Genomic DNA, 15,437 nt, shown 5'->3' on the forward strand with positions numbered 1-15,437 from the left:
TATATACATATATACACACATATATACATATATATTTTACAATGAAACCCAAATCTGAAATAAAATAAATACTTGGAACATCTGGTCCAAGGCCCTCCTAGGAGCCCAGCTATGCCTATGGCCACATAGAACACACATCAGGAAAATCTCACCACAGAGATTACAGCAGGGCAAGAGGCAAAAGCTAAATCAGGGAGTTGAAAGGGAGGTCTCAGTCCCACATAGTTAATACATCTGGCACTGAGCAGTGACCATGGAGCTTGCTGTTTCCAGAAAAAGGAGAGAAAGTTCAGCACAAAGCAGAGTGGTCATAACTGATGAGTATTTACCAAGCACTCATTATGTGTTTGAGAAAACACAGAGACTCAAGAATAAGGCCAGGAGCACTCAGAATAGAAACTATTGCTCAACTGCAATTTTGCAGCATCTTCCCTTTCCCCACTTAGCCCACCCTCTATTTCCTGAAAGCTTCACCCTAGAAGCTCTAGTACATTTTGTTTGTCACCACTGTGGATTAAACCCAGGACCCCTGCATTGAGCTACATCTCCTGCCACCACACACACACACACACACACACACACACACACACACACACACACTTTTTTTTGTTTTGTTTTTTGACACAGGGTCTCACTAAATCCCTAAGTTGCCCAGGCTGGACTTGAACTTTTGATTCTCCTGCGACAACCTCCTAAAGTACTGAGATTACAGAAATGTACCCCCTACTCCTGGCCTCTACCTCATCTTAAGGGATTTCTAGATAGCCAAGCTGCCCTCCCACTATAAAATTCAATCAATCAGTAAAACTCTTCAGTGGCCAAAGGAAAGACATGCCATTCTTCCATTTTCTTCCAAAATGTAATGAGCCTCACCCAATTCCTACAGAATCTTTGCTCTTTGGGGACATGCCCCTGGGGCATTAAAGATGGGCACTGTCCTTGAGCTCCTGAAGAGCTGACCAAGATAACAGGCACCATCATGGGGTGTGGGAAGTTGGCATTTCCCATTATCACTCAAACAAGGCCTCATTTCATGCCCACTAGACCTTCTCCCTGGGGAATGGACCCATTTGAAAAGCACCCATTGAACGCTGACATCTGTCAGCCCAGATCCAGAATTAAAGAGGAAGCATCGATCTGGGGATTCTCCTCCACTGGGTCCAGCACCAATCCCTAAAGAAGCCATTCAACCCATCAGACAAGGAATGGGGGAAAGACAGGGTAAGCGAGGTATAGACAGACAGGAAGCCGACCCATTGCCACACAATCTCCAGCTTGCCCCAAACAGAACTGTGTGACCTTATACAAGTGTCTCCACTTCTCAAAGCTCTACACACACACACACACACACACACACACACACACATACACACACACACCATCTCAGAAGTATACAATTCACATTACAGGATTCCCTGTCATTTCTATTCCCAAAGAACTGCAAATTTCATCACAAATTTCATTAGGAGACTTCCCCCTTTCACAGCCCTTGTCCTAGACTTTTTCTTCTGATGGGAACCTTAGAGGTCACCAGCTCCAAAATCTTCATTTTAAGAGGCAAAACTGGAGGCCCAAGAAAGTCACCACACCCACCCATGGGCAGCAGTGGTGGAGCCAACTTTCAACCTCAAGTCTCCAGCTTCACATGGTTGAGAAAGTCTGTGTGCACCTCACCACCCCTGGCCTGTTCTACTCACATGTAGCGCAAATGGGGGTTCTTGGCAAAGGCTCTGGGCTGGATGCTCCGGAGTCCTGAGTTCTTGATGGTCCTGGGCAGAAAGGAAAAGAAAATCAGTAGTGCTCTGGGTGCTGAGACCAGGTCAGGCTCCAGCTTGGCCTATACCTCACTATCCCCATCATCCCTGGGTGGCCCAGCAGGGGCTCAGCAAGTAACATCTAGGGTCACACTCCTCAGGCCGGGTGAGGAATTGGGTAGCCAGTGGTGACGGCAGTTGCTCTTTACCTATTGGGTCACTGGGTGAGGACATGGATCCCTGATGGACCAGGAACCACAGGCCACAGCCCCTTTGGCACCTTCCCACCCACCCACACCAGGTTCCTCATCACTACCAATAATGAAGTCTTCCCAAGGAAGAGGCTGGAAATCTAGTGCTGGATGGGGACCTTCGCTCAAGTCCATGCCCAAGGAAGGAATAGCGGCCCTGGGTATGGCTCCAGCCTTGAAAGCCTGACTTCGGGGTGCAGCCATGCAACACTAGGCCCATTCAGGCTGCAGTAGGAAGTGAGGACAGGGCCTTGACATCCCCTAAATGGGTAGCACAACCTTCCCAAAAGAGGACCCACCAGAGGAAAAGGAGAAGCAGCAGGATTGCTATAACTGACACCAGTGGAAAGCAGACAGGGGACATCCCACCCTTTCCCCAAAGGGGGGTACACTCACAGCTTCTGGAGTCCAGTGTAGAGCTCCATGTCCACGGCATTGAGTGTGTGTAGGCTGCGCCAGTTCTCTATGTGTCTGTGGAAGGAGAGGACACACGGGTCAGAGGCAGAGTCAAAGGCCAGTGTCAAGTCAGCAGGGAATGACACCCAGGGCATGAGCTTACAGCCGAAGAGCACCAGCTTTACAGACCAATTTAAGTATGAATCTGGTGTTGGTCAAATGCCAGTCAAGCCTTCCACTGAGTCACCAAGGGTCTCTGAGCCTCAGTTCCTTCTTCTCTGTGGTGAGACTCTCTGAGAAAATGAACTGGATTCACAGGTCCTAAGTGCCTCACCCTCAGCTCCAGAAACACGGAAAATCCAATCTTCCTGCTTGGCTTCCTGACTCAGTTTCCCTGTTCTCTTTCCTTTGGGAAAGCTCTTTTCTACTCAGTGGAAAAGTCCAGGAGGATACACACCAGGCTTGGGCACCCACCAGGGTCCAAACACTGGCAGCCACCTTAGGATGACCACAGCCAGTCCATCAGAAGCTCATTCAGAATACCCAGGACTTGATTTAGAGAGCTTACTTTGGAGAAGAGGAGGCTCCACAAGGACCAGGAGGCACTGTGGAGTTGGGAAAAGAGTATGGCAGGTAGTGTAGGAGCCAGAGTAGCTTTGTCTCCAAGGCTGGATACGCAGTGGCTTTAAGCAAGTGCTCTGCACTCCCTGGGGCTCTCATTTCCTCATTTGCAAAGGACAGGGTTGTCCTAGATCAGCAGTTTCTCTCCCTTTTCATCTTGAAGATCTTTTTAGACCTTTCTCCTAAGAGGCCTCATGTTTAAGGAGGTTTTTTTCTAGCAGGCACACTACATTTATTAAGCAATAATTAATTCATCTTCTCAGATTTATTAACCAACGTTATAAATCACTGTTAACCAGAGCCTTTTATCAACAGACACAAACCAGTGCTACCTTGCCCAATGCATAAATTCCAGCCCAAAGCAAAGAAACCCAAGACCTCTGTTAGCATAAGGAGGCTTGTCTGGGTATGCATTCGACTTCTGTTAGTTTCTCAATATTGAGAATGCCAGGAACAAACATCCTTCATTACAGTTTTTGGGTCTCCAGGTTGAAAACCATTACTTTATTGATTACCAAGTCCCTTTCCTGCTGTAAATTTGTGCAAAAACTGACCATTCTCACATCTGTGCTGTCCCACAGGCACCAAAGGACCTCAGCACAACTTCCACAGCCTACCCCTACCCTCTGGGGATCTGACTCCCTGATCACTGCCCATGAGGTCTAAGGACCATCTCAGTCAAGGGTGCAGGAAGGTGACAGCTCACACTGGGTCAGAGCTACTGAAGGCATACTGTGGCCAGAATAGTGACAGCCACCTTCCCCAGACATCTACTTCCAACTCCACCACACCCATGGCTCTGCCATCTGCCACCAAGTCCAGCCAGAGCCAAGAAGCTACAGAACTGTGGCTGCCAGGGCCTCTGGAAGCACTTCAGCACTGCACAGTGACGAGGTATGCTGAGAGCATTTTTAGTTCCACATTCTGCCAGGGCCCCTACTGAGCAGGCAGAGACATTGGCATCTGCTAGGGACATGAACCAGGTGGTCAGGGTGGTGCTGCTTTCCAAATCCAAAGCCTTCTCCCTGAAAGCCTCATGGCTCCAAGGAAATCTGCCTGGTCTGATCCCACCAAGGCAGGGACCCTGGCAACATTTCACATGAAAAGGACACTCAGGAGGGGTAGGACCACCTGAGCACTAAGTGCCCCCAGCATCTTCTCCAGGCCACAAACTGCACCAGTAACCAAGCAGATTGCAGTGTTTGTACAGTATGCTGCTCGGTCCCAGAGTCCAGCTTCCTACAAGGAGCTGCTCTGCTCCCAAGAAGAGGCTATCAATCAAATTGTTTAAATAAATGAAATCATTTTCCTCAGCCCACATTAGCATTCCATCGATGTGTCTTTATGACGGCCTGGCTGTTTATCATTACTGCACTCTAAAACTTTGCTCGCCTCAGTCCTCCTATCCTCAGCCCACAAACTAAGCCTTCCCAACTTACACATGCACTGAGCCAGCAAGGGGACCAGTGGATGAACCCTGAGTGGTTCAGCCTTGAGGCCCATCTGGTCCCTCAGGAACTGTCCAACTCTGATGCTAACTTGAAAGTAGCGTAGATGATAATCAATGGGTGGGTAAGAACATGGGAATTTGCATTTCATATGATTTTCAAAGAATGGATGCAGACAAAAGAACAGCTCCCACTTTCTCTGTTGCTCCTGAGTTTTCCTAAATGAGGGGATAGCATTTTAACAGCCACAGTGCAACAGTTTTGCTAGAAGTTGGGGCTCAGCCAGCTATGCTGGTGAACGCCGGTAATCTCAGCACTCTGGGAGGCTGAAGAAGGAGGATTAGAAGTTCAATCCCAACCTGGTCAATTGAGTGAGAACCTGTCTCAAAACAAAACATAACAAAAGGGCTGGGAACGTAGCTCACTGTGAGGACCCCAGCTTAAATCCTCAGTACTGGGAAAACAAAAAAAAGGAAGAAAACAAGACTGGGGCTCTAAGGACAGCGAGTGGTTGAAGAGCTATAGTTTAGGTGCCAAATCCAAGCCCCTGACCACTTTGGTACAGCCTCAGAGCTAAAATTAGTTTTCACATCTTTTTTAAAAATGAAAGGGCCGGGGATTTAGCTCAGTATGGTAGCACCGCCACCTGCCTCACAAACACAAAGACCCAAGTTTGATCCCCAGTACCAAATAAAAAAATAAATAAAAAGATCTTTGAAAATCATATGAAATGCAAATTCCCGTGTTCTTACCCACCCATTGATTATCATCTACGCTACTTTCAAGTTAGCGTCAGAGTTGGACAGTTCCTGAGGGACCAGATGGGCCTCAAGGCTGAACCTATGTCCTCTCTGGCCCATCACAAAAAGCGGTGCCTAGGACCCAGCTGCCAGGATGTGCATCCCCACCTCATGACTACCTTTCCCTGTACCCCGTCCAGGTTACTTCACCTGTCTGTGCCTCTTCCTTCTCGCTTGTCAAATGAGGATAAGAAATATTTGCCTCTGAGAGGAGCAGAAGGGAGGAAATCATATGTCTGGCTAGGAGCCCTTGGGGGGCACAAAGAAGGCACAAGTCTTGACTGTTTCACCCCCCATCTTACAAACAACTGAGCAGTCTTTTCTCAGTTTTCAGATTCAACAATGACATCCAGCTTCTCTTGGTAGTCATCATTTCTCACCAATAGCTAATAAAAACCCCATATGGTAAAAGGGTGAAAGGATAGGAAACCTGTCATCTGTGACCTCCGGGAGTATGGTTCAAGCAGCAATGTATAAACAGTTTCAAGCAGGGCAGTGAGGCCATGTCAGTGCAGGTTCCTAAGAGGAGCGGGTCGCTCAAAGTGGGGACTTGACATTTGCTGATGACATCAGCAGGCGCCTGCCAAGTTCTCCTGTGACTCATCTCTTGGTACCAGACCAGCGAGGTCAGTTATGGCAACTCTGCTGGCTGGCGTGAGATATTAGGGAGGCCGCGCACTTAAGTGGAGAAGGCCAGCTCTACAAGATACAGTAAATAAATAAGATGAAGTATGAGAGTAGGTTTGGTTTGCTTTTGTTAGGAGTAAACAGCAGATATTTTTCCTAGTGCAATCACACATGGCTCCTCCCTTTCTGTGCTTTCCTAAATTATCTGGATTGTTAATATAGAACATTCATTTTGTCATTTAAAAAACAATCGATAACTATATATTTTTAAAGGAAGGTCAGCCACTTGAACCCTGTCCAGGGCAGCAGCTCATAGCTCTGTATCAGGACCCCAGGCTGGGTTGGCTCATGGTTGCAAAAGCTGCTCACAAACCACTTCTGCTGTGGGGTGAAGGGAGAAGAAGCACGCAGAGAGAGGCCCAGGATGTAGCATGGGGAATAGTGTGGTGGCCCCCACAGGGACCTGCAGCCCTGGTCTCCTTCTGGATGCCCCAGCTTCAGTCAGTATCAGGGGAAGGGAAAGGAGAGGGATGGCAGAGAAGTGGCACCCCAAGCTCCCTACCCCACTTTAAATTAACTGCCTCCACTTTAGGCTTCTCAAGAAGCAGTTCGGCCCCCAAAACACATCTGGCTGGCAGCAGACACTGTTGATTGTTACAACTGGGAAAAGACAGTAATACTCATATCTAGTGGGTAAAGCCCAAGGATGCTCCTAAATACCCTACAGGTGATCAGACAGCCCACAACAAAGTATCAGCCATGATGTCCCAAGCACTGATGTGGAGACACCCTGCATAGAGCTTCGGCCCAGGATCACCACCCAAGTAAGAGGCCCATGGCTTCAAAGAGCATCAATTCTGAAAGTGACTGCTTTGCAGCAACCACTACAAGGCCTCAGGCCGGGGTGCGGGGTGGGGCCTGCCTCTAGGCCATGGAGTCCAGGTAAGAGGAGAAATTCTAAAGCCAAGGCTCCCAGTAACTTCTCCAGTTGAGGGTATTATTTGTGGGGAAGGGAAAGAGCTCTTTGGCCCTCTGGCCCATGGCCCCAGCCAGGCTACACATTCCAGAGGCAATAATGATCTCTCCCACTGAGCTCTGGATGGGATCCACTAGCCAAGAGCCTTCTCCCTCCACTGAAAGTTCCTCTCCTGAATTTCTCAGGCCTCTTTGTTCCATAGAAATGTGGAATGCGCCATGCTGTGAGCTAGCTCAAAGCCGTTTCCCCACCCTCTCACCACTGTCCTTGCGTGACACCACAAAGTCACTACTCTGCCAAGAGCACACATGCACCCCTTTCCCAGAGATAGGAAGCAAGGAGGGCGAAACCCACCGCAACATCCATCGACCCCTAGAGACAGAGCCAGGCTCACAAGCCCCAGTGAAGTGAGAACAAGAGGCTTCCAGGTGGGACTGGGTGGGGAAAAGCCAGCAAATGGCTATGCAGAGTGTCTTCAGAGATAGGAGAAAAACAATCAGAAACGCAGCCAACAATCAGAGATTTAGAATAGCAACACCGAGCCCAGGAGACCCAGTACCCCAGGTTCCTGCTTCACACCCATTCTTGGAATGAGACATGGCATAAATTAAGTATTCATTGATACAGCCACAGAGAATACAGAAACCCTTTGTGCTGGAATAAATCAGATTGTACTTTTGTACCACAGCTCTCTCTTCTTCTCTCTGTTTTGCTTAGGCCAATATGGAAATGAATTGGCAATCTCTAAGCATCTAAAAATTAGATGGTACAGACTGTGTGGTCCCTATTTTGATTAAAAACATGTCATGTGGATAGGTTTAAGAGTTGTTTATACCCCTAACATTTAATATTTAATGTTTATACATCCTCTATCAAAAAACGTCTAGAACACTGTCATCTAACCCCAGGAAACTAAGATTTTAGGAAGCAGGGACAAGGCACCCTTCACCCTGAAGAACTTCCTTGGTCATGTGGACAGTTGGCAAAATGGAAGCTTGACTAATGGGACTTAGGAGCATACCTCCTTCCCTCCTTCTTTTAGACATGCAGGCCCAGTATTGCCTCCCTTTCCTCCCTTGCTCTCAGACTGCTGTTCTTCTCACTGTGACTTCTCACAGCTACTAATCAGCTGTTCTTCATAACCAAATTTTCCAGACAACTAACCTTTGCATTTTTCAACTTACTTGTTGGATGTTTCTCCCCTCATCCCCACAAAAAAATGCAGTCTACACCTCCGTGACTCCTTAGGCACAGAAGACAGAACATGATGTACGTTTTCTTGGAAAACCTAAATCATCATGACCAACCTAACCTTGAACTTCAACGCTTTGAAATCTTCAGAGGCCTTTGAAGATGTTGCACTTATATCCCTCTACCCCTGAAGGCCCTAGCTTCCTGGAATTTTGACTGTATTGGTTATTGCATCCATTTTTTAGCAATTTCCTGGCTCTTTCTTTGATATCAGGCTGTGGGCTGGCACCTCTTGAGCTATCACAAACAGTCTCCTCCACAGCCTCTTGAAGCACAATGGTCAAGAGCTGGCACCTGGAGGCTGGAGGACCCAGAAGTGACACAGCTCTAGTGCTTGGAGCTGGATTCCTTGGGCCAGTTCCTCCAGCCTCCCCAGTCCTCAGCTCCAAGGAAATCTGTAGTAGTGACGGGTAGAGGAGGCCAGGCCTCAGTCCTCACTTCTGCATGGATGCACTGTGCTAGTGCAATAAGGAGCTGACTCCATTATGATTGTTGGAATTATGTATTGAGTAAACAAAATAAGGACCTAAAAATTTTTGAAACAATTCACACACCTGCACATACTCACACATGCACACAGGCACACATAGCGCACACACGTACACACAAATAGGTAAGTATTTGCCCTTGTTTTCTTACTACTTCTTGGCAACCCCTTTCTGGATAATTGACATTGCCAAGTAAGTGAAGGTTTCCTGGAGGTGAAGTCAGAACTCACATTTAGCTGGTGGTACCTAAGCAAACACCACTAACATTGTGCTCCATTCGTGGAGCTGCATCATGGCAAGGGGCAACTGAAACTGCTGTGTGTTTGCTCGTTGTTTTCATATGTGAGAATCTTACCCAGTAGAACTCAAGAAGGGCATTGCATATAGGTGTCCCTTCTCTCCAGACTGAACCCCAGGGCCTGAGGCCCTGTTGCCTTCTCACCCAACTCTTGCTCTAAGAGGGAGGTTTAAACTAAAGTAGATAGAATGCTGGGGAAATGAGCTAGAATTCCATTTCCTAATGTGTGAGCATTAGAACACACACATGAGCAAGAGTGTTGCACACACACACACACACACACACACACACATGATGTGCCATGTGTGCATTTCACATTGAAGGCTTGTAGAGCATGGAGAAATTGATTTGTTATCCAGGCATATTATGTCTAGTGATCCAGACAGCAGCATTAGCTTTCAATTATCTGATATGTTTAGCATTATAAACAAGCTGTCTGGAGCAACAGCTCCATGGTGCTCAAGCTCCACAGAGCTGGGACAGAACCACCATGGATCACACCAGTCAAGTCACAGGCTCACTCTCTCTTGACAGCTGTTGCAGGGGGGACTCTATGCCTGGGAAGTCAGATCTGAGGGCTTGAGTATTTAGGGGTGGCTTGGGCTGGCAAACCCAGCATGCTAGCACTTTAGCACACCAACCTACAAGCAGCTGTGTGCCAAGGATCACAGTAAACCATCCAGGCATCTGGGCCCCCCACCCCCAGGACTGCAGAAAGGAACATTCGGATCGTGTGGCGAACAGATGGGAGACGACAGCATCTGTGCCGGCTTCCTGATCAATTCCAAAGCTTGTGCCAGGAACAAGGAACGCACCACACCTGTGCTCTTCAGGTGCTGTGATGCTGTGTCCTAACAAGAACAATCAAGGGCACACTCTGCTGCTGCCTCACTAGGAAATGACCTGAGTCCCAGGAGCAAGTTTTCACCTGAGAATCAACTGGCTCCCCTGGGGGAACCCCGGCTATTCTGCCTGAACCCCAGCCTTCATCCAACGTACCCTGCCCAGTCTCTCTGCCTCTCTCCATTTTCACTGCTGCAGCCAGGGCTGGTGTGGGACAGTGACTGCAGCCCACTCCCTTATACATCAGCACACCAGGTAAAGCATCTCACACCTGGAGGACCCCCAGTACCTCCTAAATAGCCACCCTGCTTTCAGTCTCTCTGTTAACAATCCTTATGTTGAAGCCATCAGTCTCCCAGGCCTTCTCTTTATGATTATAAAAATTCCTAATAGCACACTATAGCTCACAAGGTCCTGCATGCGCTGGCCACCAGGTCTTTTCTCTAGACACGTTCCCCTTGTCCATGGGCTCCACCCATAGCTTTGGTTCCTTTCACATACCAACTGGTCCTTCTACATGAAATGCTCTTCAGCAGCTCCTTCTGATGCCTCAGGTCTCCACTCAAAAGTGACCTTCTCAGAGAAGCCTGGCCTGAATCTCCCTATTTTAGCAACAACCCCCTTCTGCTCTCTGGCACACATGCCAATATATGTCCTTCACAGCCCTAATAACCATCAGTAATTGTCTTATTTGATTACTTGATGATGCATTTGTTGTCAAGTTCTCCACACTGGAACCATAATGCATGAGAACAGAGATCATATCTGTCGTATTCACTACTTACCCCCCAGAATCTCAAATAGGGGCTACAACCCCAGGTAAGCACAAACCAGAGCAGCTGGCCAGATGGCCCTCCCTCCCAAAGGACCTCCATTCTTGGGACCTGCATAGCCCGCACCCTGGCCCCTCTGAGTTTAATTATCTCTGAGGTGGGAGGTGGCTTGGAGCACACCAATGACCTGGGGAAGTCACTCTGGGGTTCAACAAAAGAGAAGAGGTGACCTCACAGACCTCTGGAGCCCTGTGTAACTGCAAGGCTCCTTCCTGAGATCAATCTTGGGAACAGGAAAGTAGACAGCTCTCTTGCACTTCAGCATAATTTTCATCTTTCCCTCACCTGTGTGACTACAGACTTCACCAGAGCATGAGTTTTCTAAGGGCACAACCTGGAGTTGGTTCTTCCAGTGCTCAGGATCATCTGAGTGAACGAATGAACAAACAAACCCCAAAGGGGTCAATGGCAGAAGTTGACTGTCTCCCATTCCCTCAGCCCCTCTCACTTCCTCACAAATTTGTTCATTTTCTTCCTTCTCTGTACCTCCTACTAGATGTTTCCATCCATATACAAAATCATTTCAGTGGAGCCATCTAAAAATGAAACTTCCTTGGCTCCATGTCCTCCTCCAGCTACCAATGTACATCCCTAGTTCTCCTTGTGGCAGATGTTTTCAGAAAAAAAAATGTCTACACTTGCAGTCCCTACTTCCTTGTCTCCCTTTGATTCTTCTCCAATTTCTCTTCTGCCCACACTGTTGGAACAACATCAAGGCCACCAGTCATCTCCAGGTTGATAAATCTGATAGACTGTTTCCAGGTACCCCATCTCCTGGCAGCATTTTACCTGGCTAACCACGCTCTCTCCCTTGAGCTAATTTCTTCCTGGAATCCTTGGCTGGGTGCCGTTTTCCTGGGCTTCTTTCTCTCCAGCTATTCTTTCTGAGACTCCTTTACTTATCCTATTCTTTCATGCCTAAATATGGAGTCTCATCCCAAGGGCTCTTCTCTTCCCTACTCTACTCCCTGGCCAAAGTGATTTCACCCATGTGTTTGGCTCTAAACACCATAATTTGCTGCTAGCACCCCTGTGTGTCTGTGGCCAGAGCTCTTTCCTAAGGGCCAGACTTACTAATATCTCTGCAGATCCAAAACCAGCCTTTGCTTTCCTTCTACTCAGCTTTCTCCATCTCAGTAAGTGGCACCAATGTCACCCCGTCATCCAAGACAAATTCCATCACTGCTTCTCTCTTTCCTCTCCCTCCCAATATCTATAACAACCAAAATCCACCTCTATAACAGACACCATCACCTCATGAGATTTTAAAACTTGTGGTTAATTTTAAAATCCCTCCCTCCCAAAACAAATAAATCAGCCAACAAGCAAACCTCTAGTAGCTTCTTCACTTGCACTTGGGATAAAATCCAGACTCTGTCATAACCAACAAGGCCCTACATTATGTGACTCATACCCTTCCCTCCTTATTTCAAACAAACCTCCCACTAACTCACTGTGTTTCCACCTCTGTTGTGCCTTTTCTCTTCTCTAAAATACGAGCTCCCTCCCTCCTCTCAGGGCCTTTGCAGTGTTGTCAGTGTTGGCATCTCTGTCATAGACACCTTCCCCAAGCAACCTAGAGAGTACCATTCTCCATAAACCTCTTCTCAAGCCAAGGGTGGACTACCTCCAGAAGATACCTGGCAATGCCTTAGGACTCTGTGTGTACATGTTACTGGGAATTAAACTCAGTGTCTTCTCACTGAGCTACACCCACAACACATTTTACTTTTTATTTTGAGACAGGGTCTTGCTAAGAGGCCCAGAGTGGGCTTGAATTTGCAATACTCCTGCCTTAGCCGGGAAACTTTTTTGGTTGTCATTACTGGGGAGGTCCCACTGGCATCCTGTCGCTAAAAGCCATAGATGTTACTTATCATCATATGATGCACAGACTCCAAACAAAGAATTATCCACTCCAAAATGTCAGTAGCTCCAAGGAAGAGAAATTCTGCTCTAGATATTCTTTTGTATCCTTCAGAATCTCTATCCCACTTGTGTATTGAATTTCTCTCATGATAGAATTAAGCCCTACCATTGTAGGAAACCTGCCTAGTTTACTATTAGGCCACAACACCCCGCCCAGTTTCTGGTCCATATCGAAAAGTTTAAATAAACAAAATGAATGAATGACTGCCCCTTCTAAGATTGCAACCACGCAACAAGTCATGAAAAAGCTATGGCTACCAAGTCCTTAATGGGGATTCATATTTTTGCCAACTATTTGAGGAGACTAAGGTACAAAGAAGCAAGTAGTGCCCAAGGCACTAGGGTCAGAAGGATGGGAATTTGTGTGGTCCTGGAAGAAAGTCTCCTTCTGTCTGCAGATGAGAGACAAACCATGTTGACTGTAAAATTTCTAGACTCTAACAAACATCTTAGCTGTGAAACCAGAGAGAAAAGCGTTTTCTGATCAAGAGGACAGAGAAACTGAGGCATGAAAGGACACATTGACCTTGACCCTCCGCAATGGGTCTTGGACGAGAAAGTTTGAGCAAGAAGTAGAGTTTGGTTCCAGCCATAGCAACTGGCTTGAAGGCAATACAATAATGTAAGCTCTGTGCCTAAGATCAGCTGGCCCCAGGGGTTCTGAAAGTGCTGCCCTTCAGGTGGCCAATTTCCTCAGGAAAATACGAAATGGCCAGGCCACCCTTTGCTGAATTATAAAGCACTTATCACTTCTTTAATAACTACCCGCATGGAAGACTTAATTCGCTCAATATGGAAGTTATAAAGGAGAATTGGTAAGTGAGCATTAAGCTCAAGTACGCTGCATAAAGACTTACGAGGGCAATATTTTCCTCTATTAAAAGGGTAGATTTTCTCACTGCAACTATGTCTCAGAGTTAATGTGGAAAGTTGCTCCAAAGCTTGGGGCATTTTCATTATTAGAGGGTAATTCCAGGTCACTGGGAGGAAAGGGAGGCCTTGACTTTGCAGGGATAATTATCCCAGAACCTGTGAGTGCCAGAGTGATTAGTCAAGGTAACCATCAGAAAGACGAGATCATATTTGTGGAGTCTGCTTCTCTCCTCTGTACACAGAAAGCCAAGAAATGACCAAGAGAGTGGACTTGGCCCAGGATCCAACGGAAATACGGTGTGGGGATTGCAGGAGGGAGGCAGGCCCCGGACCAATACCTTTAACAAAACACTGATACCATCTGGGACACAAAAGATGGAAATTAACAACCTTAGATCCTATGATCTGTGAGGAAATAAGTCCTGGAATTCCAGAAGCTTCAGAAGGTTTTATCCAGGGAGCCAGCAAGATGGTCTTCCTCGCCCAAGAGAAGGCAAAGCAAGTTTCTCTCTTGTTAATTTTTCTCTCCCTTGGTCAGCATTGTGACCACTTTCATTTCTTCCAGGAATAAACCATCTGTTCTTTCCCCCATATATTCACTCCCTTGGAAACCACTTCTCTATTCACATGACTTCAATTGCTGGCTAATTAGAGCTTAATTCCAGTTCTAAAAGTTCTACCCCTGGTACCCAGGCTCTCCCTTATCCTGCCATTTCTCTTCTCAAACTATGCATTCTCCTTGACTCCTATGAGCAAATATGAACAGAACAACTCACTCTTGATCTCCTGACCCCTCGCAAACCACTTCCACTTGGCCCTGCTGTCTTAAAGCAGTAGAGCAGGGATGGCAAGTAGATTTCAATATTTGTACAATACCAGTGGCTTAGCACGTACTAACACAGACTGCTGTGCTTGAGCAGGAAAAGGAAAGAGCTGTGATCAATCAGTGATGCCTGCCATGAGCACAACTCAAGCATCATCTACTAACCGCATCTATCCAAGAGGCTTTCTGGCATCTTCCTGCCCCCTACATTCAAGTCCAGTTGGTTCCTCCTGACATTTCTGCTAACTTCTCTTGTCTTTTTATGTCTATGTCTCCTGAGAAAACCCCAAGAAGGGCTACCCCAGAAGGACACAAAGACCTCTTTGCAGACCATCTGGATTCCAGCCTTTGTTCCTAACCTGCTCAAGCCTCTGCTTTCTGAAAGATGACATTGAACATGTCCTTCACGGGCTCAAGACCACCCAATGACTAACAAATGCATCTTAGACCAAATCAAAACTTCTGTCAGGAAGCGTCAAACCTGCAAGGAAATCTGTAGCTGAGAAGAGGGGGTGCATAAAAAGCCCTGGACCCTTTAAGGGCAGAAACAATATTTTCTGTTCCCCATGTAACACCCACTGCACCCTTGAGCTGCATCCCTGAGGCTGAAATACAGACTGGAGCTGAGAGGAAAGGGGAAGACTTCTTAATGAGACCTGGGAAAATGCTCACTCTCTCTCTTCCCCCAATCCCTCCCCTTCTCTCCCTCTTTCTCTCCTCATCCCTATGTCCTCTCCTCTCCTCTGTCCAGAGAAAATGTAAAACTTAAGCTGCTTAGGGAGGTGTGCTCACATCACCAGACATCAGCCAGCCAGGAATCATCATGCCTGATTTTTCCCCAGACTTTTGTAAGTAATCTGGTGTAGTGAAAAAAATCACGGGCTTCAAGGTCAGCACTGGCTCGATTCTCTAGCCTGTCACTGTTGATCTGGGTAATCTCCCTTGGCCTCAGTTTCCCCATCTATACAATAGGGAAGTGATGCCAGCCTTGTGGAGGTGTTGTATGGATGAACAGAAATAGTGCTGGTAAAAGACTTAGCCCATTGCCTGGAATACAGCAGTGCTCAAAGAATGTTTATTTTCCCCTCCAAAGAGAAAAGCAGTCACTGGATAGTACAGGAATTGAAGTCAGGAGCAGGGGCTGCTATGGCAGTGAGAGTGATCCCGTTTGCAGCTGCAGTGGCTGAGACCGGGACACACATGCCCTGAGACCCTCCCCCATCCAC

General features: G+C 47.2%; 1 protein-coding gene across 5 annotated transcripts in view; it reads right to left on the bottom strand.

Moving 5' to 3' along the window:
* The window catches only part of Ntrk3 (neurotrophic receptor tyrosine kinase 3), a 356,741-nt gene that overhangs the window by 289,593 nt on the left and 51,711 nt on the right, over positions 1–15,437 (bottom strand). For all 5 annotated transcript variants that reach the window (XM_010621033.2, XM_010621034.3, XM_033761083.1 and 2 more), the window contains exons 2-3: positions 2,402–2,476; positions 1,698–1,769 (exon numbers count right to left, since the gene is read on the bottom strand). In XM_010621033.2, the coding sequence (XP_010619335.1) occupies positions 1,698–1,769; positions 2,402–2,476 (147 nt within the window). The remainder of the gene's footprint in view (positions 1–1,697; positions 1,770–2,401; positions 2,477–15,437) is intronic.

The sequence above is a fragment of the Fukomys damarensis genome, unplaced genomic scaffold, assembly GCF_012274545.1.
Source record: "Fukomys damarensis isolate Sample0158 unplaced genomic scaffold, DMR_v1.0_HiC HiC_scaffold_7, whole genome shotgun sequence".
Classification (NCBI taxonomy): domain Eukaryota; kingdom Metazoa; phylum Chordata; class Mammalia; order Rodentia; family Bathyergidae; genus Fukomys; species Fukomys damarensis.